Here is a 26,017-nt window from a genome sequence, read left to right on the forward strand (position 1 = left end):
ACAAAAAAACACACATTAAGCAAAAAATTGCTGTTGTCAACAGGATATAAACACCACATAATATTCCATAACAGGAATACGGTCAACAAACAAAGAAAAACAAAAAAATATGCCTCTTTTCTTGTTCACACCCGTCAATTTAGTACGTGTTGTGAAACAAAGAAATGCGTACGTGACTTGTAGCACGTGAGAAGTTGTTCCGTGCTGTTTGCACGTGTTGTCTGCACGGCAGATTATCTTGAAGCTTATAGAAAAAAAAATGTATATGTTGTAAGCTATATATATTGCTTAAAACTACTCTTTATATAATCCTTTTTTAAGGTTTGCAAGAGTAGTATATTTTATTTATTGCACACAGATTATAATATTAACACACACAATAATATATATATGTATATATTATATAATATAATTTTATACTGTTTATATTATATAATAATTCATTTCCTTTTAACTTGCTTATACAATTTTCCGGGGGGTAGATTTTTGCCATCATATTATTTCATTTTTCAGAGAGAGAGAGAGAGATCTGGTGTATATTATTTGTTCTCTTTTCCTTATTTAGTTCTTTTAAACTGCAAGTGTTTTGTTCAATATCCGGCTGTTCGATTACACATACACACGGCAGCGCGCAGACTGTTGCCGGCCTCTGCTCCGTGCGAGTGTGGACTCTGGGGCGACCACCCTGAAGGCGAGAGGGGCTGTGAATTATCGCCGCGTCACAGCCCAGGGAGGGTGGCCCTCGCAAGTGAGAAGGGGGGGGGGGGGAGGGAAAGACGCCCTGGAACACTTGGCAACGGCTCCGACGCCAACTGCAATGCGGTGTCGGCGCAGATCCCGGAAGTATAGCCACGGGCTTGTCCCCCGGGGAAACTCGCACTTCCTGTTCACGTTGTCCGAGCGGTCCGCGGGGTGCTTCGAGGCTTCGCCACAACACTCGAGGCCCGTGGTTTTTTTTTACTGACGTGATAACGTCTTATAAATCGATGAACGCCGGGCTGCACGCACGAAAAATTGTCACGTTCCGCCTGAGCCGAGCGTGCAAGAACCGCGCAACCACCGTGCGAGAAAATGTTCTATAATATCAAACAGGTTGAGGCGGGCTTTTTAACTTATTGTTCGTGATTATATTTAAACAAATTATTTAAATTAAATTTGCAAAAACTGTAAATAATTTTTGAAAACTAAAAAAGTATGCAATTTTTCATGAATGTTTTCTTATGACGTTATCACGTAAAATTATCGTCCGAAACCGACTTTATAGACAACCCCCTTTTTTTTATTGTACTTTGTTTAAGCGTATCTTCGACAGTGAGATTGTTCGAGAAGGAAACACATGTCCCGGCCTGTCCGGAATTACGCACGGTTTGCAGATCTTCAGAAGGAGCCTCGTGAAAAAAAAAAAAACTGCTCAACATATCCGAGAAGGTTCTGTTTACTAAAAACAATTAACAATATGCTGAGGACGGATGAGTAGTTCTGTTTACGTATTTAGTTTTCAAACTGTATTTTTAGAATAGTGAAAATTGCTAGAACGATTTTTTTTTTTTCAGAATATTTTTTTTGTATGAAACGCCCGGTACAGATTCTAGTTACCGCTCAAATCGCATAGTTGCCCTATGCACTACGAGAAGACCGCTTGCGCTTAGAGGCGATACCGTGCTAGAAGTACCAGTGAGCGTCGCACTTACCATCCCGCCTCACCAACACAAATAAACATAACAGTTAAAGGAAACTGGGGAAGGAATTAAGTCATCGTCTTTAAAAAAAATCCCAGTATTTACCTGGATAAATATCTGGAATCCACGGAGAACCCTGGTGTTCAGGATTGCGAGTCAAGAGTTTGTAGTGTGTTACCACTAACAGAAGAGGTGCAGTAGAGCTGCAAAGATCCGTCGACCAGCTAAGGTTTCTAATCCTAACTCTCTCGCGATACTCGTGCATCGCTGGCCCGTCGCGACTATGTCGCTGGTCCCGCGGGGGACTCGAACCCTCGCCCTCCAGGTCTCCGAGTGGCGCCATCTCGAGTGACGTAGTCTGCAGCTGACACGTGGGCTGTGAGATCACGAGCCGGGCACATTATAGTCCTTGGAACCTGTACGTTCTCACATGCAATGCAGATTTTTTTTCGTCATACTAATATCTAAGGGCCAGTTCCTTCAATTTTACAATATCCCTCTTGAATTTGTTGTTCTTACACAAATATTTCCTAAGTGTTATATAATTTGTGTACATAGTAGTGCAAATTTTTTTTATCGGTATCACTTACGCAACTTTTCACACCATTTATATCACATTTAGTGAATATCTTTTGAAAATATTAATTTGTAATAGAACAAATGCAAGAGTAGTGTAGTGTGTAACGAGACGTATGAGTAGGTAATTATAATTCGTTCTGGGACAGTGGCTGGTGGCGGGGGATCCGGGGATCCGCGGCGGCCATCTTGGAATACGTCACTTCCGGCGGCCATCTTAAATTACGTCACTTCCGACGGCCATCTTAAATTACGTCACTTCCGACGGCCATCTTAAATTACGTCACTTCCGGCGGCCATCTTGTGTGGAGAGGGCGTTGCGAGGACTTTGAATATTTTTTCAGCTAAATGCTTCTCTGTACTTAAAAATGTGTAAACGTTACCATTTACCAGGACTTTGAAAATTTTTTTGACTACTTCTGTGTAACCTGTCAGTTACAGTACTTTATCATTTTTTGTGATTTTTTTAGGTTATTTTCGGGCAAGGTAGTGCTAACTTAAGGACCAGCGGGTGGCCGGCAGACGCAGACGGCGAGTGTGGTCCTGGGGGCCCGACGTGGAACCAGCTGCAAGGCGAGCCGTTAATTGCGTGTGTGCACTCTCAGACTCGGCGTGGGCACAAGGCTAGTGCAATCAGAGGGATCAGGAATAGAATAATGAACTGAAGGCTGTCTTGCAGGTGCAGTCAGTTCACCACATATTAGGTATTTTTGCTAGAGTGCTTTACCTTGATGAGTGAAGGGGCGATTTGGTATCGAGATAAACTAGTTTGTCAGCAAAATATTCTTGGTGGTACTCGCGTCGGCTCGTTTAGCTACGAATTGATTTCGAAACGCTCTATCCCCGTGTAATATATTGGGAAAAGGCTGTGAATAGGTGTGATACTTTTTTTTAAATTTGATGAGTGTGTATATTAAAGCTTCTCTGGTTAATTTTATGTATTACTAGCTGCCCGATCCGGCTTCGCACGGTTGTATTAATTGGGGGGGGGGGGAGGGGGAAATGAGACCAAATCTGTTATTTACAGTTATAATAAATGAAATAAAATGAAAATTAATTAATTTTGACAAAAATTTAATACAATGCTTTGTAATGTACCGAAGAAAAAACGAATAGCACCGATGGTTTCCCGACTCTCGAGCACGCAACGTTGTCATGGAGACGAAGTGCCCACTGTTTCCCGGGCTTAAACACCAATCAACATTGATGATCAGTTTATTATTAATAATAAATTTTTAAGACCATTGATCGAAATAAAAACTACCCTATCTCTCAAGTTGGAAAAAATTACACATAAATGCCCATTTTCATCGAAATCAGTTGACTTGGTGAAGGGGACCTTTTTAGAAATCAGATGTAGTTAGTAATTGTCTTCTTAATTTGAATAATTTATATCACTTTCAAATCCCGACCGACTTTGTTCTACCAGTGTATAGTTATTTACCTGTATATATCTAAAAATTGGTGGTCTGTATTTAATGAGTGATGAGGACTACACTAACAATGAAATAGTCGTTGCCATGGAGACGAATGAAGCATCAACAATGCTACAGCCGTTGCCGTGGTGATTTTCTGCCAACTCATACATACATCACATTAGAAAACTCTAAAATTATAAGATTAAGACCATTAATCGAAATAAAAACTATCCTATCTCTCAAGTTGGAAAATATTACACCTAAATGCCAATTTTCATCGAAATCGGTTAAGTGGTTTAGGAGTCCATTGAGGACAAACATTGTGACACGAGATTTATATATATTAAGATATAGGAGAATGGAGTCAGGGTTTTATGTCGTCAGTGTAACGAAAGTATTACGACGACATGCATGCAGTTAATATTTTTTTTTAGGTTTCAGCAAAAATAATTTTTTAAACTTAACCGTTGTGTTTTGCCATGCACCTCTGCATGGTGTTTTTCGTTCGTTGGTAGTTATCCAAACAAATACTAAATTTAGAAATAACTCTGAACTTATAACAATGACAAAAAAATTAAAAAAAAAATTAATATGGTGTTTAGTACTACACCTTAATTAATTATGCATTCTCAACAAGTATTCTGACCATAGAAAATAAGGCTAGATGTTACCCCAAGACACGCCTTGGTGAGGATTGTCTTACGACGTATAGGGGATTTAAACAGGTTGAAATGTAGTTTCGCTTGGATCGTATGAAGTGGCGTGTTTGAACAGATGAACAGCTCGTAGGGAAAAGGATGGTAAAATGACTGCAGCTCAAGCTGTCTTCGAATTAAGCTCTTCGCCGTGGCATTAGCGCTAAGCTGATGGGTGTTCCTTCGACGCCTCGGTCGCGGGGACAACTTGTCGCTGTCCGGCTGTGGACAACTCAACGACTAACAGGACGGACAACTGACCTCGCAGGACAGCGTAGCGTTACAAGTTGTTATTCAAATGCCCACGCCGCCTGAAGGGTATTTATAGTCTTTTTCTTGGTAACAAACAATGACTAGGGACCGGAAAAATTCGCGGATTCAACGACCTCTAGGATAGCCTCCATTATCCTCTGCATTTCTCAAGTAAACACGCGTGTTCATTGGGTACTAAATTCTGAGGCGTCTCCACTGGGTAGCTTGTGATTCGACGCTTCTTTGGTCGATAGTCTCTCATTGGCCCAGAGAGCTCCAGTTAAACTGCGAGCCAATTGCAGAACCAGCAGAATTGTACACATGTTTGAATTTCAGCCTATCACGAATCTAATCCGCGAATTTTTCCGGTCTCTAATAATGACTACTTGCTGACACGAACTTTCCCGGATCGCAAGCAGGATACTTCGCGTAGTGACAATTGCTCAGTGGCAAACCAACTTGAAATGTAAAAGTACGCGACAAAGTTAAATCAAATGAAATTAATCCAAAACTAAGTAAACTATTCTTTTCATAACATATTTTCCACACTCATTTTAGAAATTTGATTTTGTTAGATGTGCTTTTGCAATATTAGATAGAAACTTTACTGACCTATCCTAATTTTTTGTAGCTATAATTTATTTTACACAATAAAGAATCATATAAGGAGGGCAGTTGAAAAATTGCTGGATGTGTTTCGGAGATACGAGAAAAAGAGTGGTTCTGGGAGTTTAATCCATTATCTGTAACGGGGGATATCTTCAGTTTGCTTCGAAGGGCGCCATCGAAGGACGACCTACAGTCAGTAAGATGATGACGTCCCTGACGCTGATTTCACCGGAAGCGAAGTTACTTCTAAAGAGCTGATAAAAATTAACTTTGGGTCTAAAGTCGAAACATCTCTTTGGCGGGCTGAATAAAAAAATCGTGTGGTAATGGCTTGTTTGGTAAATTTCCCCTCAGTCTTTGCTTGGAGGTTGCCCGGCGGGAGCACTGCAGTCGGCCGACAGAGGAGCGCTGGGTGCAACCCGCATGACGTGTTGCCATGGCAACACGCAACTCCGCCGGGCCAGATGGCGGCCGACTGCTCAGCCCTGCAATCACGCGCGCTGGCACGCCACAACCCCGTCTGTTCCTCTCGCGTCCCAACTCCTCCAGTTGTTGTTTTCGAAGTGAAACTTCTTTTGCTGAAGGAGGGCTACAATTTTTGACGTGACGTCTAATAATTCGTTGAACGCCGGCTGCACGCACGAAAAAGGATGACTAATTGTCCCGTTACGCTCATTGTCTCGTTACGCTCATTATCCCGTTGCAGTCATTGTACGCTTGCGCCGCATCTATCTCTCTTCCACGTAAACAGACTTTACAGACAACCAATTTATTTCAAGCGGTACGAAAATTCCGATAGCACGATGGGGGAATGGTTAGGCAGATGGTGGGGGGAAACCAGCAGTGGTGACGACGGCGAAGATTGGATGCCTGATGCGTGGTTCGGAGCCCTCCGTGTTCTCCTAACTTGCACGGTGTGTTCGTGCGAGTCGGGGTGACAAGAACTGCGTGGTTCGCTGGTGCTTCTAGCGCGGAGTCGCCTCTGTCCACGTCGCGCGGTCTTCTCGTCGTTAACAGGGCAAGCGTGAGATTAAAGCGGTAACCACATCATATATTGGAGAAATTAAAATAAAGGTTTAATTAAAATCCCTTTGAGAGCTCTCAAAAACATGGACAGGATTACCCAAGATGTTTTCTGAAAACACGCGTTTTAGCCATTCTCTCTCTCTCTCTCTTCTAAAAATACGGAAAAAGAAATACTAAGTGCCCTCGGCGTATGGTTAAATGCTTTTTCGTTAACAGACGCCAATGGGGTTTGTTGAGCAGTTTTCAAATCTCGTGGTTTCTTCCGAAGCTCTGCGCACCGCCGTGCGCAGAGAAGCTGCCCGACGACAACTTGTTCTGAAGCTGTTCTTCTTTGGGCGCGTCATGAAAAAAAAACCATGGTCAGAATGATTTTTTTTTACTATCTGCGCACAACATGCAACAAAATATGACGGGATGGATGACGTCTACATAGGCTACAAATAAAATTTATATGTATGATTTAAATCATATACTCTAGTGATTGATATTGAATACTGAACCACATAACTAAAAAAACATTTATTTTTTATGAATATTAATGATAGAAATTGTGTTTATAAACTTTTTCAATTGTATGCTCAAGTGTATCTATATAAGTGAGGTTTTTTCTTCAATACATAAATTATTTGCATTGTAAATTATAAATGATTGTAGTTATATTTTGTAATTATTTAAACTTTATACATTAGAATAAACTTTTAGCATATTTATTGATTTTTATTGGTATTTAAAAATTTTCTCGATTATTTTACTAAATCAAATAATTAATTTTATTCATGTGCTCATATTATTATTGTTTACTGATTATTCATCTAAATGTTTAATTTGATTGATTTCATAATTTAAAAATCGTATTTGTGATGTCATCCCAGTTATTTAAATTTTTTATTTGTATTAATTATTTGCATGCAAAATTAAGTTAGTTTTTTAAGTATAACTTCCAACGTGCGAACATAAATACATGCACTTTTTTTTCATCCTAACATCATAGATGTTATTTTTCAATAAAACTGTCGAAAATACAGGCCATGGCGAAATATACGCACTTGTTACAGACTGGCGTCATCCTTTAACCGATGGGAAGAAATAACTGCTTATTTTACGTGGCCGAATAGTGACACGGCAGGTTCACTGTCACGAGAACACTTACTTCAACAAGAAGTGTTCAAAGCTCGGTTCAGGATTTTGTAGGGATTTAAAAATTATTTTTCGACATACGCAATTGCTGGTTTTTACTGTTTGTTGTAGAGAAACCACAAGAATAGACAAATTAAATAATAGTTTCAAAAAACTAAAAAAACACGCTTTTAAAGAAAATCCAAATAAAAAATAGAAAATGTATTTTAATGTAAAAAAAAGCGTGGGGTGCATGGTGTCAAGAGTTATAAATATTTTATTGACAGATATGAGTAGAAGCATTATCATTTTGATATCTTACAAGCACCCCACGCTTTTTTTACAGTAACATACATTTTATTCTTATTTACATGATTCTTAATTAAAATTTATTAAAATTTATTTTATAATTTTTAGTTGGATTTTCTATAAAAGCGTGTTTTTTTAGTTTTAAAACTATTATTTATTTTTCATTTTACTTTGTACAAAATATTTTTTTTGGGACGGAAATAAACATACACAACCATTAAATGAACTTTTGATACTGTAACAGTTAAAACATAGTACATGTTTTATACTATTACACGTAGAAATATAACACAACCAAAATATTTAAAACACCGTATTCCAACTTTTGTTACAATTAAAATTACAAATAATTAAAAAGCGATGTCACTACGATGTGCACAAATTAAAAAAAAAAAAACACTCTTTGGTTGTGTACTCAAAAAAGTTAATGTTTAATAATCCCGATGATTTAAGTTTCTGAGGGTTTAATTATATGAAATAAAACATTTTTGCTCCTGCTAAACTCTGATTTATGCTCCTGCTTAGCACACACGTATTTTAACTAAACACAACCGATTGATATCTAACATATATTTTAAAATAACTTTTCCATCGACAGTGCACGCTCTTACTTATTTTTTTACTAGTCTATATTTTGATATAATTATAGTACAGCGGACTGTAAGTTTGTTTGCAGGAAATCAACTAAATAATTGCCAGACTAGTTATACAAATTATATTTCACTATTATGAAATTACTTAATTCATGCTGAACGAACAACATAAGAACACATAAATTTGTTCGTTAACAAGGTTAGATGTTACTGCACGTACTGCACGTGTTGATGAAACAAGAAACTACAGTAAACTCGTGGAATAACATGACAACGTTAAGAAGACTGCAAGTATCCGCTCTACCACTCTGGTTCTGGGGTAGAGCGCCTGCCTTGTGACTTGTAGGACCCGGGTTCGCGCCCCGGCTCCTCCAAGGCGGATTGCCCAGACAAAATGGTGGCATTTTCTCTGGTAGGAATACAATCCCTTGTAACAAGTCAGGCTACCAAAGAAACGGTGGGTGGAACAGAAAAAAACCTTCCAGGTGGCTTCCAAATGGGGAGCCCGTTTCTTTTCTTGGGCTCCCCATGCGGTGGCCATTCCGGGGGTTTCTCCGGGGGAACGGAGTTTTGCAAAAATATTTTTTTAGTTTTAAGCGTTTTAGTTTTTAGTAACTGTAGCATTATCATTCCACATTATAATAAATAAAACTCAAACCAACATTTATTTTATTTTGTTTTTGTACATAATATACCTATTTGAATTAAGTGTGCATCAGTCAGTGAGTGGTTGTATATCGATGTTGTGTGTTTAACCATTTATCGGTAGATATTTTCTTGAAGTAGTATTGACAATAATTTTAGTCACAAACTATTGTTTTGTTATGTATTATTTTAGAAGTTTTCGACGAAATAATATTTTATTCCTCTTCGTGTACCAGTTTAACATCCAGACATAAATAAAATATTCTATTTATTTCAACATTAGCAAAGCCTTTAATACTGTCCAACACAATCTTATGATTAAAAAATTTTAGGCCTCGTCAAGCAATGCGTGGTATATATATATATATGTTTTAATTAATTTGCTTTTTAAGATATTATCGAAATAATAATCCTTCTACTCATATATGTCAATAAAATATTTATAACTATTGACACCATGCACCCCACGCATTTTTTTAAAATAAAATACATTTTTTCTTATATACTCTATTATTAATTAATATTTATTAAAATTTTTACACTATTCTTAATTCAAAATTATTAAAAAAAATTATATTTGTTAGTTTGGTTTTTTAAACTATTATTAATTTTCTACTTTTTAGTTTGGTTTATTTATAATTTAAAGTGATACTTCTTTATCGACGTAAAAATAAATTTTAAAACAATGTAAAAAAACTTGATAGTTATTACATCAATTTACTATTAAAGTAGATTTTGAATAGATATTGGCTGCAGTTTAAATAAAATCGGAACTGAAAGAAAAGACTTCGCTCATGAGCGAAATGGTTTTCTTTACAATGTTTTCTTTCAGTTTGTCTTTGGCGCGATATAAACAAAGCCTACTAAATATTGTGAAATTATATAAATTGACAAAAATCTTATTTTGCAAATTGAATAATGAAATAATCTTATCAAATTAGTGTATTGTCTTCGGTCCTCGATAAATCTACAAAGTTTTAATGAAATCTGGCCTTTTAAAGTGGGTCAAAATCGCACCCAAAGGAGTCGGTTACAAACATACAGGTGAAGCTAATATAAAACGTGTAAAAAGATGAATACCACTGTTTTAATTTTTTTCTTACAAATTCATTCTACGGAATTCTCTGTGCTGTCAATGCATTTAAAATTTGACATCGGCTGATTTTGGATTGTTTTGTTGTGTGTTCATCCTTCTTTTGGTTTAACTATGACATGAATAGAAAACCAGCAATTGCGCATGTCCATAAATATGTTTTAAATCAATATTCCCCATTGCAAGAATCATTCAAAGAACGTGTTTTGTAGGGACGTGTTTTGTAGTGCGAGCTATAGTTAATATATACTATCTGTTCATAATAACTGGGAAAGGTGCTGACTCGACAAAATAGCTGGCATGGTGGAGTGTTGGAACGGCAATTTAATGCCATCTGCTCCGGCAGCCCACGGCGAAACGTGAAACTGTTTTTGCGCGAAACTTCAGCTGTTGATCTGATCCGCGCGCTAAGAAGTCGAGGAGACGTCTTGACAGCAATGACGACCTCCTTTGGAGAAAGCCAGGGACAAGGGGGGGGGGGGAAAAGTAGCTTTTTTTGACCTTACGTGACTTCCTATATAAACTTTTCTTACCCAGCAGAAGAGAAAACAGGAGAAGTGACGGTCTCATTCCCTTTCCATGTCCTTTTTTTCTCCTTGGTGCTTGTGGAGTTCTCATCTTTTCCCCTCTCTCCCTGCGAAGAAGATAACTGGGTTACGAACCCGGTAGCTCTCCGTGTTTTAGCATCTATTAGCGTCCCGTCGAACTGCTGTCCGCAAGTCGACGAGGTCCATGCAACCAGGTCAGATGCTCTCGAGCGTCTATAGAGCACCACGGTGACGCAGAGGGCTTATTGTGTCGTGAAGTCTCAGCAATCATGGCGGGCTTGGTGGAGGAATGCTAACATAACTTTACTTGGGGGAATAATGACGTCATACGTCATTGCGGAGCATTTTCAACACGCATCAGACAAGACTGATAGAAATATGTACTCAGATAAAAATGAGTCGAAATTGTAGGTGTCCCAAATGTAAATTTACAAAATAAATAAGACAATATTTCTGGATTTTTACTTGTAGGAAGTATAGTATATTTAATGCCTAAGTAAACATTTAGAATAATGTTAGCTAATATGTGTTTCTTGCAAACAGGTTTCATTTTATGAAATAATTTTAAACTAAAATTTTGAAGAAAAAAATGGGTTGTGGTAAAAAAATAATGTAGTGTGTCAATGACAAAATAACTTATTTTTGTCCCAAGGAAAGATTAAACAACTGTTTAAAAATCCTCGTGAAGCAGAAATGATAATGGCCAAACGCTAAATTAAATTTACTTTTGTTTCTATGACAAAATTTTAATTATTCTAAAGAGGCATCAGTGTGTTTAAGGGTTTATCTTACTAGTGGTATAAATGGAGCGTGTTGTACCGATGTTCCAGTTTTCTCGACATGGGGCCGACGGATGGGCAAGAAGCTGGATCTCCTGCGGCGGTCCGACTCCAAGGAGTCCATAACGTCCACGACATCATCACCTCCGCTGCAGGCGGTCCCGCAAGCGCCCAGCACCAACGAGCCGGTGCGCAGGAAGATGCTGTGGCGCATGGGCCGCAGCCAGTCCGAGAACGGTTCCAACCTCCGGAGCGTGGAGTCGGACACCAACCTCCCGGGTCTGGCTGACACGCTCTCCAGGAAAGAACCGTCGTCGCTCAAGAACTTCTTCACCAGAATGGGTTCGACAGGCATGCTGAACTCGTCCCGGTCACAGGGAGGTTCGAAGAGTCATTTAGGGACCCCCGTGCGCGGGTCGACCCTTCCCGCTGGAACTGAACCGCTGTTTAAAAGCGTGTCGACTTCCCAACTGTCTACGTCGTATGTCAGAGGAGACGATCCGGCGGAAGGTCTTGACCTGTCTCGCAAGTACGGAGCTAGCTCACTGAGTGTGCCGGGTAGCTCTGACCCGGGATACGTCCCCACTAAAACGGTGAGCTGCGACAACATAGCCGCACTTGGGGAAAACTCGCAAAACTCGCCTTCGCCCACAGGCCCGAATGGCGCCCGAAAAGCCCAGTTTCCGTACGCGTTCCTCCGGTCCAAACTTTCGGTACTTCCAGAGGAGAATGGTTCGAATTCCGCAGGCCAGCTCAGTAGGAAGAGAATCAAGTCAAACAGGGAAAGTTTTTCTGAAGTGCGTAAACATGCGCCAGAATTCTCCTCTGATAATAGTAGGCTTCTGCGAGCGAACTCGGAGGAGTACGTCTCGATGACCGTACATGCCAAGGACCATAGACAGTCTTTACAAGAGGGAGTAAAGATAATAGACATCAGACGGCGGGGTTATGTGGAAAACATGGATGATGCTGAAAGGGGTTCTTTAGTCCCCGAGGAGATATCCACACAAAAGCTGCAGCTGCCATCTAGCTACGTGAGCTCAAATGAATCTGGCTACGATAGTGATGGCCCTAGGCATGGCGATAGTTGCGTTGACAGGTTAACTGTGCCAGGGGACCAAGATGGCGACAGTGGTATCATTGCGAATGAGAGCTCAGATTCTGGATCTTTACATGAGTCAGAATCATGGCACTGTGATGTTAAAAGTCCAGTAGATATGGCTCGAAGGTCGTCAGCATCAAACGAAAAACCTGAGTCGCCATTGGATTTGAATAGACTAAACACGAGTACAAACAATTTGGGAAGATGTGGAATTAATACGACTTTATCTTCATGTATGAAAACTAACCAAATTCATCAAACTAGTCCTAGTCATAACAAAGAAAATGGGGTTTCGTCGAGAAGATGTAGTACCATAGGTAATTCTTCTATTGCTTATAACAACCAACTTGGTAACTGGAGATGCAGTTCCCCTTCTCCTACTATTTATCTCAACCAAAACACGTCAACAGACACCAGTAGGACACGATCGAATTCTGCCATTCTTTGCTCACAGAACAGCCTCAGTAGGTTTGGGGATGAGAGCAGGAAAACAAGATCAAACTCAGCTACTCCTACAATCCACTTTAGTCGAATGAATTCTACAGAGGACATAAAACGAAAGTTTTCTAATTCTTCCAATTGTTCACACATGACATCTCTTAATGAATGTGATACTAGCAGTTACAATTCAGATTCCGAAATGCAGAGAAAAACTTGTTCCAAAATGAATTATGAAACACCATCAAGATGTAGATCTAATTCCACAATCGCATCTAGCACTCTGGAAAAAAGTAAAAACGTCCGAAAAAATCGATCAAATTCAGCTACACCAATGATCAGCACAAATAAATGCTTGAGTGATATCAAAAGTACACAAAACAGTCCCATCATGAGTTATTTCTCTCCTATAGCCAGCCGAAAACATAATTTCATACTTAATCAGAATTCACAGACCACATCACCTGTTAACTCTATGGATGGCAACATATCCAAACTGGAATCTGATACCAGAACCTGGCGATCCAATTCTGCTGCCCCTACGACAGACATGCACTCAATCCTAGAGGACGTTGAGTTCAGTAAAAGAAGGTCGAATTCAGCCGCGCCTGGCATCCAAACCTCTCACAACAAGCCACCCGATGCTTGCAGGAGATGGCGGTCAAACTCTTCACATCTCACTGTTACTGCCAGACAGGACAGCTTCGATGGGGGGAACGTCAGGCTCAGGAGCGGCTCCGAGGACATCAATCAAGCCAGGAGGCACCAGTTTCTCAACTCTCAGCTGCTGGAAGTATTTCCCGCCACGCCAGTTACAGTCACGCCTTCCCCCGTCGACAACGACATTCCGGGAGATGCTCCCGGCAGCCGGTTGTCGCCGAGCGTGACCCGGTCTCCCACGCCCACGGAGGGTCTGTCACCCACCCACGGCTTCTCCCGAAGGACGTCCACTTCCTCGGACGACGACGCGGTCGCGGAAGGCGCGGACTACGAGCAGAGGGCGACCCGGCACCTGGGGAGAGAGCTGTCGCCTTCGAGGCGCAGTCCCCACAACCGCAGCGTGTACCGGAGGAAGTTCCTGCTGATCAAGCTGACGAGGGCCGAGGGAGGGGAGCCTCTGGGGGTCCACCTATCACAGCACAGGCACCACAACCCCCAGCACCAGCAGCAGACCAACAGTCCCAAAGGCATGGCCCCGGGGATACGTTACGTCGTGTCCAAGCTGGAGGAAGGCCATGTTGCCGAGAGGTCAGTTCACTTGAATTCATTTAAATTCTACTTTACAAATATACACTTAAGTAGCTTGGCTTTTGGGTTGTAGCCGTGTCCTTGGCAAATAATTCACCGAGTTTTCGGTCGACATTGCAGTCGCCATCATCAGGGAGCAGTTACCTACTGAGGTTATTACCAGTTGTCCTGCCTCTATATACTCTCACCTGAGGGGAAGGTGCTTCCTGATTGACTGCTGCTGTGGGCCAATCAGAGCCTTCCTTTGTTCCGGTTGGCTGGGCTGTTTTGCAAATCAGGGGCGATTTGTCTGATTTTGGCTGTGGAGCTATGTTTTGAGGTTTCCTAAAAAGTTGGTTCCTTATTTTGCTTAATTTGTAGCCATCTTCTCTATTAATGTTTGCTGGGTGTTTTAATATTATTATTGAGTCTCGAATGTATATATATATACACTTAGTTAAAATTCCATAGTAATATGAACAATAAACGAGTATGTTACACTTATAACTGTCCACTTTACATTTGTTTTGGGTGGAAATTATACTAATTCACGCATGCTGCTAAGAACGCATGGCATGTAGACCATCCATAGATTATTCCTGCTACTCGATTGGTGGCAATGCTGACGTGAAGTGGAGCACAATTTGAATTTAATGTTTAGCTGCTTGAATTACTTCTTGCCCATAAAACTGTAAGAAGAAATATTTGGTTTTTGGCTGGCTTCGAAATATTTAATATTCAATTTAGTGTTTGTTTGGGAGAGAATAACAACTAGTGTCAGTGTGTTTTAGGACAATGACCAAACCAATTATGTCATTAATTGCAACGCAATTTTTTATGTCTCGTACGAAATTAATTTTAAATGCCAAGGCGATGAATACATTTAGAATTCTTGTTGTGAAAACATTATGGGTACATGTATGTGGGATATTGTTTTTTTACTTATTTAAGAAATCAAATTTTCCACTAATTTTTTTTAACTTCAAACTGAACGAGCAAGAAGGATTTACTCTTTGAGAAGTCAACGTTTCACAGAAAGATAAACTATGTTTTAAAAAATAAGAGTCCCTCTAGGTGACTGGTATTCTATTAGTATTTATATATTTCTGGCATTGATTTGTAAATTAGACCCTACATTTTCTAAGATATGGAAAAAAGAATTGTTTATTTGGTTTTCTATCTTTAAAGTTGCAATAAAAATGAATGATCTGTAGAGTTGATGAGACGTGATTGTTAGCGTGATTGTAAGTTTGGGTACAAATCATTTTATTTCTTATGTATCGAGTGATTTTGTTTGATGTATTAGGTTTTGGACACATTATGATATATGTGGAGATATTTCATTTTAATTTGTATCGTATGAGATAATTCGGTTATTTCACATTAATATGTTCACGTAGATAACATTTCTACACATTTCAGTCCTTTATTTGATTTATTTCGTTACAATTCATTCACTCTGTAAGAGCGCGTGTGCAGGGACGGGCGCCTCAAGGTCGGCGACGAGATCGTGAACGTGAACGGCCGCCTGCTGCGCGGCATCGCGACGCTCGCCGACGCCCAGGCGGTGCTGGACCGCTGCATGCAGGCGGCGGCGTCGCGCGAGGTGGACATCGTGGTGGCGCGCGACGACGGCGGGGGCGGCACCTCGGAGCCCCCGCCGCCGTCGCCGCCGCCGCGCGCGCCCCGCCTCACCCCGGTGGCCAAGTACCCGAGCTTCGACGGCGCGCGCAGCCGCAGCGCCCCGCCGGCCGGCCGCGAGAAGCGCTACTCCTTGCCGACGGAGCCCAGGATGATCCTGGACATGTCCTCCTCGGACCCCGCCGTGGTGCTGACCCTGCAGGACTTCCCCCTGGTCGCGCGCCGGAGCTCGCCCGACCACGGCAGCTCCGCGTCGCTGCTGGTGGACGGCGGCGGCGGCGGCGGGTCCGGGGAGTCGTCGCCCGGCGGCGGCGTGTCGCGCGAGGGCTCGCAGAAGGGCCGCAAGGACGCCGCCCCCCAGGCGCCGGCGCCGGCTGGCGTGGTCATGACGGTGGGGCGGTCGCAGCACTCGGGCTCCATCACCATGCTGCCGGTCGCCTTCCACGCGGCGGTGTTCCAGAAGGGCGCCGGCCGCAAGTCGCTGGGCTTCAGCATCGTGGGCGGGCGCGACTCGCCGCGCGGCCGCATGGGCATCTTCGTGAAGACCATCTTCCCGGCGGGGCAGGCCGCCGAGACGGGGTCGCTGCTCGAGGGTGAGCGCCTCTCCGTCCCTGGTCACTCTCACCACTCTCACCACTCTCACCACTCTCGTCACTCTCACCACACTCAGGACTCTCATCTCTTTCACTACCATCATCACTCTCATCACTCTCACCATTCTCGTAACTCTCACCACTCTGATCGCTCTCACCACTCTCATCGCTCTCATCACTCTCATCACTCCAGGTGAATTCTGGGATTGTTCCCATCCCAGTATCCCTGCAACATATGGCGTCGTTATCGGCGAATAAAAATAGCTGCTAAAATTTTTAGTGTAGCTCTACACGTAGGCCTAATAAATGATACCGGCGATGTCTTCATTTCGCAATAGTATTCCGAATTTTTTAGACACCACATATTTTAAACTCAGGTATAATCCTAGAAGGCAGTAATTTGCATTCTAGTATTAATGTGATGTTATTGACATAAGAGTTTATAACTTTTTTTAAAATGTTTGAAGCTAAAATTGTTACATAAAGATTGGTACTGAGTGTTTTCGTCGCGCGGTTCGGCACAGAGGCTTAAAGAAGACGGGCCTTTTTGGATCGTGTGGTGGGCGTCGACTCGGAGCTTGTAAGTTTATATTCGTGCCAATTGTCCTTCAGGTTTACCCCCATTTCCTCTTTACCGTCGTGTAAGACCAGCCATCGTTATAGGACAATATGGGAAACTCTGGCCAGTCAGCGCTGGCAAAGTGACGTAGGTACACTCCCACATCGCCAGGTTCGTTGACATTACGTTTTTTTTGCCAGTTTCCCCATAACTAGAGACCTGAAAAATTCGCGGGTTCATTTCGTGTTATGCTAAAATTCAAATAATTATACCTTAGTGCTGCTTCTGTCATTGGTGCACTGTAAATCTGGAGGACTGAAGGCCAATTAGAGACCCTCACTCATAGAAGTGACGAATCACAGGCCACCCAGTCGAGACGACTCGCAAGTCAGCAGCCAATGAACAGTTGGCATTTTCCCGAGTGTGTAGAGGATATTGGAGTCTATCCTAGAGGTCATTGAACCCGCGAATTTTTTTGGGTCTCTACCCATAATGCAGTGGGACACGGTGAGGTTGAAAAGTGACGATCTGCCAGGCGAGCAATTGCTTCCCTTCCTCTGGAGAGAGAGAGAGAGAGAGAGAGAGAGAGAGAGAGAGAGAGAGAGAGAGAGTGCCGACGGCGGGGATGTCTTCGGGAAGGAATGCGCTCGGGCGTTGGGGATGCGTCGCCGGTGGCCGTCGGCGCGGGGCGTGACTGCGCATGCGCGAACTGGCGGCGACCTTGAGCCGGGGCGCGGCGCGCACGAGTGCGTCAGGGTGTCCACAGTTAGTACTTTCCTACTAGATATAGTACTTTAGTGGTCTAGTACATTTACGCTCACATCAAGTACTTTTTTCTTTAATATAATAATACTATAGTAACTCCAATATGTTTTATTATTAAGCGTGATTATTTTTAAAAAAACTATGGAATGTATGTGTGTGTGTGGTGTGATATTTAAGTTCGAGCATTGCAATGTCATAATAACTTCCTAAATTGTTAAAAACCATAAAAAATTATAATTTAGTACTTTTTGACGTGACAGCGTCTAATAAATCGATGAACGCCAGTTGCAAGCACGAAAAAGTGTCCCGTTACGCTGTGTCCCGTTACGCTCATTGTACGCTTGCGCCGCATCTATCTCTCTTCCACTCGATTGGAACAACCATCGATTTGACTTTTTCGAGGCACATTAAACTTGAAACACTCCCATTCGTTTCCCACTTTTCCTATCATCGTCCTATCCTTAACAGAATAACACATATTGGAAGAAGTTAAATAGCAAACATGTATAAAAGTTATAGTTAAAATATTCTCTTCGTTAAAGTAATAAACATATTTGAACTTATGAGTGCAAATAAAAGTAAATTTATCAATTAAATTGTAGATTTCATTTCACTCCTTCTTTGTGTCCATACAAAATAGTGATAATTCAATAAAAATGATTCAATTTTATTCATATATGTATGCAATCATGTCATCAATGTTTTGTTATGACGTTGTCACGTTAAACTATCGTCCGTAAACCGACTTTACAGACAACCAATTTTTTTTTTCAAATCTAGTACTTTTTTTCTCGCCTAAGTTGGCACGAAATGTTTTTTCCTCGTGGACACCCTGGTGCCAGTGCGCGTGGGGACGTCTCCCGGCGTGGTCGCAGGGCGCGGCGGTCTCTTCCCGGTCTGCAGTCCAGACCAGACTACTGGGCAGACTTTCCCTGCAGTCGGCTCAGACATTCAAGTGCATAGAGAGCAGCTAAGCTACACGTATTTTCTCTACTGCATCTACACGGAATTTTAAGACGATAACTAATTACGAGTTAAAATCAAATATGTTTTATTCACAAATTCAACATAAAGTCTTAAAAAAAAAAGAATACTCAGATAAAAAAAATTAGCGTAGAAAATATGGTATTCATTAGTAGAGCTCTACTGATAAAACTAAAAAAAACCTAAATTATTTTAATTAGAATTAAAATAAATAAAAGCACCTGGGTGAGTGTGGTGGTAGGGTACGTGCGTTGTTCGGCTTTTGATTTGTGCTGTGGCAACGCAGTGAGTTCTACCATTAATTGACAGCTATTTTCCACACAAACATACGGCACGTCGCACTGCCGTGACGCCACTTAAAAAAATGTTCCAGAACTCCTTAGCGAATTAAAAAAAAACTTAAAAGCTTTAGTTTTAAAATGGCGGGCCCTGATTGGCCAGTGCGCATAGGCGCCTTGGCGCCTAATGCAATTACTGCATCGCACCGTTACTAAAACGTTAACAATTGTCTAACTTCACTATATTAAAAAACATTAATTTTGGTGTAGTTCATGTTCATAACAATAATTCAAATAAATACTGTTTCATTGTGTCTTACAGGGGTCACGTCAATACACCTCGTAACTATTGTTGGACTACCTAGAGTATGATGACTTAAGAGTGTTTGTTGTTATGGACAGTATGAATACTGTAGCAGGCAGAATCATAAAACAGTTTAAAAAAAGCATGTTCATAAATAATACCATAACATCTGTGTCCTTGTTTTGGCACAGCCAGAAATACAAATATCCGTAACAGAATAACACAGATTGGAAGAATTTAAATAGCAAACATGTATAAAAGTTATAGTTAAAATAATCTCTTCGTTAAAGTTATGAACATATTTGAATTAATGAGTGCAAATAAAAGTAAATTTATCAATTAAATTGTAGATTTCATTTCACTCCTTCTTTGTATCCATACAAAATAGTGATAATTCAATAAAAATGACAAAATTCTATTCATAAAAGTATGCAATCATTTCATCAATGTTTTGTTATGTTGTTGTCGCGTTAAACTATCGTCCGTAAACCGACTTTACAGACAACCTCCCCGCCCCCAAGCTTAGGTTGGCCCGACTGCACGGCGAGTGTTGCAGTGGATAAGAGCTGCAGTCGCGTGTTTGACGGCGAGCCGGCGTGTGTTCTGGTGCCTGCAGGCGACGAGATAGTGGCCGTGAACGGGGAGTCCATGCAGGGGATGTCGCACGCGGAGGCCATCAACGTCTTCAAGAAGATCCGCTCCGGGGAGGTGGCGCTCCACGTGGCGAGGAGGAAGAACCCTCACAGGTGACGAGAACTTGAACCTTGGGAAGCATAACATGTACATCAAGTGCTGTCTCTGCCCGAAACACGCCTGAATATTCACCTACGGCCAACCTCGGGTTTTTTGATATATATTTATATTTCTCTGTTTATTTTAATGTAGCTACACTAACCTAACCAACCGTCCATAGTATTAAAGTGTTTTTTTTTAATGTAGCTAACCTAACCGACGACTTTTAATATTTGAATTAATTTTTCCTGCGCAAAAATAAAACAAATCCCGAGGTTGGCCGAAGGTGAATGTTCGGGCGTGTTCGGGCAGGGACAGAACTTGATGTATATCTTAGGCTTCTCTTAAACCTTCAGTGTCAGCCTCCAAACCGTGCTTTGCTTCAGAACGCGGTTCTTAACAAACCGTTGCTTTTCACTTCCGCGTCACTGTACGAGCAATCGTAAAAAAATCTCTGTTCCATACAAGTAACTATAAACTTATCGTTTCAAAATAATTTCTCCCAAAATATACTTGTGGGTTGCATAGTACCTAGGGTCTGGAAATATTCGCTGTTCCAATGACATCTAGGATAGATTCCACAGTTTTATATTAGAGTCCCCCTGCCCATTGGTCACCTGTGATTCCATACTTTCCTCGGTGAAAGTCCTTCACACAAACTGAGAATCAATCACAGAAGCAGGCCATAGATAAAACTGTTCGCAATCTAGCTACCACTAAGTGAATCCACATATTATTCAGGTCTCTTATGGTATTGCATAAAAAAACCTTTGCTTTTTTTTAGTTATATGTATTACACTGTACAATTACTCTAAAGTCGATGAAAATAAAGAATCTTGTTGAAATTCCTTCCAGATAAAACTAAAAATATTATAAAACAAAATTTTAAGTGTTTTAATATTGCTGAGTGTGTCTCCACAGACACAGACCGGCATTCTTGAAGTCTCCACGCTGGGGCCTTCACTGTATTATATTGACTAATATACATACACAAGCTTGCACAATGCCAATATCTGCAGGCAGGCAGTGAGTAACAATTGTACGCTTTTGTGTTTCAGGTCAGGGAAGTTAAAGTCGTGTGAAAACCTCTAAGGAGTTACCTGGAAAGGGACTCATGTGTACCAGATGAGGCATTGTTTGCCACTCAGCTGCTATGAAGGCATAGGGGCAGGGAAGATAACGTTGTGGAGAGCTGCTATCAGCTCAGTGTGGTATTGCCAGCCAATCTAGTCGTGTTTTCTGTTAACGTGTAATGTTGTATGCAATTTTTTATTTCTTGCTTTATATAATGTTTTCATGTACACAATTTTTTTTAATATTCACTTAATTCATGATTGTGTTACTGTAGCTTAAGTGTTTTTGCAGTAATGCGTCAGTATGTAATTGGGCTTTTAGATTGTTAGATATTTATTTAGTAATATTGATCGTTGACATACATTTATGTAATCACCTTCTCATTGGTAATAATGTTTGCTACGCTATGTTTATGATCGTGTATATATATAGTTTTAATTTTCCTTGTGTGCTTTAGAATGTAACAGTCAAGAGTAAAATGCAAAGAGATATCAATTTTTACAAACAGTTGAATGTAGCATTAAGTACTATTAGTAAGAGAAGTATACGCAAAAATACTCGTCTATAAGAAGTCTTAGCATCTGTTTCTTGAAGTGGTCGTGTAATTAACGATGCGCGTGAGTGGGCATGACTTTAACTAAAAGGTATTGTCTTACTTGCAGGCCTGGGTGATTAAAAAAATGAACAGTTGTACTTATGACAGTTGCCTTACTACATTAAATTGGCTTCATTTTACAAAAATGTTTTGTTAAAATTAGTGATGTGTCAGATCCCAATTTTCTCGAACCCGAATTTCGAATTCGAATGCCAAAGCATATCTCAAATATATCCCTAAACTCCGAATTTATGTCTCAAGGGTCAAAAATAAAATAATTTACAAGAAAATAAAATATTAATGGTGTTGAAACAGTCACCCCTTTAAATGTTTGTTTTAGAAACAAAGTTTCCAGAATCATTACATGTAATAATTTTATTTATATGATTACATGGTAAAAGTATACTATCTTGAGAAAATATAACAGGATAGGTATGAAGAAAATAATTGTCATAGTAAACTTCAGAGGTTATAAGTGTCGTATTTTTAAATTTACTTTATTTTCTCTATAATTTTTTTTTTCAAATCTTTTACCTGAAATATTGAATCCTTTGAATACCAAGGATTTGATAGTATTTTAAGATTTGATTGGCCGAAGCCTAAGTTAGAATATTTAGGTTTTCTATGCCTATATCTATGCGGGGTGTTTAATTTTAGCAATATAAATTTCGATATAAAGGATAAAAAATTAAAGAGAAGAGAAACCATAGATTTTATATAATTGTTCACATAACACTCCCATGGTTAATGTTAATTTACTTGTAAGCAATGCATAACTTCTAAATACATTAAATCACAAATAATGTTATATTTTTCAGAAATAATATTGTTGTCGTGATCATAAAAGACAAATAATTATTTTCATTGAGTAATCATGATATTGGTTCCGGTAGTTCCTTTCTGCTTTTTGTGAATAGCAAAATAATATGTATGATTATATAGAAAAAATTATTCCCGACTATAATTTTTTTTAATATATGAACAAAACCAACCATTATTTTACTTCCTTCTTTGTTTTATAAACTTTAAATACATGTTGTCTGAAATGTAATTAAACATATTAAAATTATTTTGTTTGTTATTAATAGTTATGCAAGCATATGTTACAATAAAGACTTGTACAAATGGCTGTACCTATATTGTTTGTGAAAGTAAGTAGGCAGACATTGAAGCATTTTTATAGTATACAAAGCATGGATTTGTGTAAGGAAAGACAGGAGGATCAAGTATGTTAAGCGAGTGAAAAATAACTTGTGGTACCTACTGTGAGTATGTAAATATCAATTAACATACTTAAATTATGTTCAAAGTACTACATATACCATTATTTACACCTCCTTTAATAGTACAAATAAAACCTCAATATTTTAGCTTAAATGAACACTATAATTACAGATAGGTATATAAATGTCGCATTATAATAGCTTAAGTTTGAGTAAACAGTTTTGCCTACACAAAAAGAACAAAGTGTGTTCTTTTAATTATGTAAAAATAAACCTCTTCAAATTAAGGTGTTTAGAGACAACAAAAAAATCTTAAAAGCATTTTCTATAAGTATCATCAAATTTAAACACATTACAGTTTTATTCATAATTTTACATTTAAATTTTCTTGAAATTTAAAAAAGTTATATTTTGCTAGATTAAAAATTATCATGAAAATTCCTGGCCATATTTCCATCAAACATCTTTTATGAGTGACAACAAAAATTTCTTAAAAGAAAGTAAGATATAAATATTTTCTGAAATTTATTACAATTTTCAAGTACTTACAACTATAACTAATCCTTCAAAATCGCAGCTCTTATGTTCAATTTTCACCTACAACAAGTTGCTATTAAACAATGTCATCACATTCAAACTATAATGGAAATAAAATAAACTTTTAAGTCATAAATTATAGAAAGAAGAAGCAGGTAGTATATTTAAGGATAATTATGTATTACTTTTGTACAGTCATACCAAATGTATTTACAAGTTTTACATCACTACATTATAGCTTATGTTCTAAAAATCAGAATCACACATGAAAACAAAATAAAGGTTGAGTAAAAAGATGTAATTAATTGCATATGATATCAGTGTACAACATGAAAGTATTTTTCTGCCTGTTATAAGTAATTGCTTGTAAATCTCTGCCAATTTTGTAAATATAATGTGTTTCTAAGGGTTATTTTTATTTTTGGAAGACTAAATATAGATTAATAATTATTGGTATGTCATATGGATAAAATAAAATAGAGCTTGTACAAAGTTAACAACCACTGAAAGATTTTAACGTCGTACTATTCAGTTTCTGTCATGTCAGTGTTGACTTTGGTTGAAACTGCATAATGATGTTGGAGTTCTCATAGCAACATCAACACCATGACATAGCCATTATTTGGAACTCCAAGAGGCCATCATGCATAAAAAAATTAGATCATAACATGACAGAATTAAAAATTTATGGAACAATACAACGAATTCCAGAATAATATTATTGTATTAAAATGTTATGAAACTGAAAAAAAATGGTGGGACGTATCATCACCACTTATCACAATAATCAGATGCCATGTTATAATTGTAGGAAAATTTATACCTGTGAATGTAAATAGTAGTGTGCAAATAAGCAAAAATAAACTTTGTGTAATTCTCAGACGAACATACCTTCATCAGCTATCGATTGAGGATGAAAGTAATGTATTTTAAACAAAAAAACTCATATTTTTTTGTTTAAAAAAAACCTCATATTTTTTACTTGCAATTATTATTAAACATGTTCAAATGTTCGTTTTATAATTTTCCAACTTTTTATTTTAAAGCATGTATATTGTGTTTATTGTACATGATTTATAATTTAATAAATATAGTTCATTTTCCAGAAAAATGTGTAGATCACATGAATTATAAGTTTACATAAATTGGGATTTTATATATTTTAAAGTTCATCAGTAATATTTTTTAGTAAAAAATGTATGATAAAAAACTTATGTCCTAATCAAACAAATATATTCAAGTACTTAAATTTTTATTTTACATACAAAAGAAACATAGGTACAACTATGGTACACATGTAATGCAATATTTTCAAAAAGGTTCTCCCAAGTTTTAAATACTGGATATTGGCAAAACAGTACATTAAATTACAAACATTGTGTTCACTTACTCTATTGAGGGTTTGTGAATGAATGCTATTATATTTCACATCTCTGCTTGCTTTAGAAACTATGTATTGTAGTAAGCTTTCTAATGTTCAAAGATAACTAAGACTTACTCTAAATGCAAAAAAAAAATGCTATTTGTGATATAATAGCTCATTTTTATCTAATTTGGGATATAAATATAAATGCTACAGTTTTTTAACACAGAGGAAAACTTGTTTTCCAGCTAGAAACATTAGTGTAGGGGGAGAAAACACTCTTGCATTCACAATACTATTTGTTGTACTCTTAATATAATTGAACACAAAGGTGATGCCAATATGATGGTGTTAGTTATTTAAAAAATAGATCTTACAATTGTTAGTTATTACTGTAGGTACACTATGTACAGTTTTCGAAATTGAGATCTTCCCTATTTTTTTTAATGCTCAATACTAGGCAGTTATTACATCATTCAAAGAATCTCCGTATAATTTTTTAATACATTTCATTCAGCAATGTTGTTTCAAAATATAATGAAAAATAGTCTCTCCTGTTTGATTCTATACCAATGCAAATAAAATTAAGTTTATGCGTTTATGTAATATATATGTGTAATACATGTGTGTAGACCAGTATTGCTGTTAAGTGTAATTTATTATGTAATATTGTTTTGTATTTGCTGTACAGTTGAACTATATTAAATGGTTTTTTATAAATACTAAAAAAAAAAATTATTTTAAAAACAATTATGTCATTTACCCATATTTATTAAAGTTTTCACAAAACTTTGAAACATTTGATGATATATTTATTTTGTTGGCTAAAAACTATGCCTTAACTATAGGAAAATATAAATTTACTTTTACAGCCTTTAATTCAACCTAAGTCATTTATTTAAAAATATTAATAACTGAATCAAAAGTAACTAAAAGAGAAATTTCACAGGAAGTTCCTCCGGTCAGTAAAATATTATAAACTGAATAGACAGCACCAGTATACTGATTTAAATAAGTTTATTATGCATTTTTAAAAGATTTCTTACAGCTCTGTTAAAATAAATTTGAATAGTGAAATGTACCCTGTTTTAAGTGGAAACAGCTGTATACCTATTGATGGATGATGAGTTTAAAATTAATTCCAGTTTTAATTTAATTAAATTTCAAGCAGAACACTGTAAAACCACTTGATATATGACACAAAGAAAGTTTTTCCTTTAACCAAAAGAAAGATAAAGGTTGGTCATTTTCATAAAATAACAAT

General features: G+C 38.5%; 1 protein-coding gene across 1 annotated transcript in view; it reads left to right on the top strand.

Annotated features, from left to right (window-relative positions):
- LOC134532567 (uncharacterized) overlaps positions 1-25,488 on the top strand; it is a 59,794-nt gene extending 34,306 nt beyond the window's left edge. The window contains exons 3-6 of the mRNA XM_063369097.1: positions 11,390-14,126; positions 15,585-16,339; positions 19,846-19,975; positions 21,020-25,488. Of these exons, the coding sequence (XP_063225167.1) occupies positions 11,390-14,126; positions 15,585-16,339; positions 19,846-19,975; positions 21,020-21,053 (3,656 nt within the window). The 3' untranslated portion in view covers positions 21,054-25,488. The remainder of the gene's footprint in view (positions 1-11,389; positions 14,127-15,584; positions 16,340-19,845; positions 19,976-21,019) is intronic.
- The last annotated feature ends 529 nt before the right edge of the window (positions 25,489-26,017 follow it).

This window comes from Bacillus rossius, chromosome 6, assembly GCF_032445375.1.
Source record: "Bacillus rossius redtenbacheri isolate Brsri chromosome 6, Brsri_v3, whole genome shotgun sequence".
Taxonomy (NCBI): Eukaryota; Metazoa; Arthropoda; class Insecta; order Phasmatodea; family Bacillidae; genus Bacillus; species Bacillus rossius.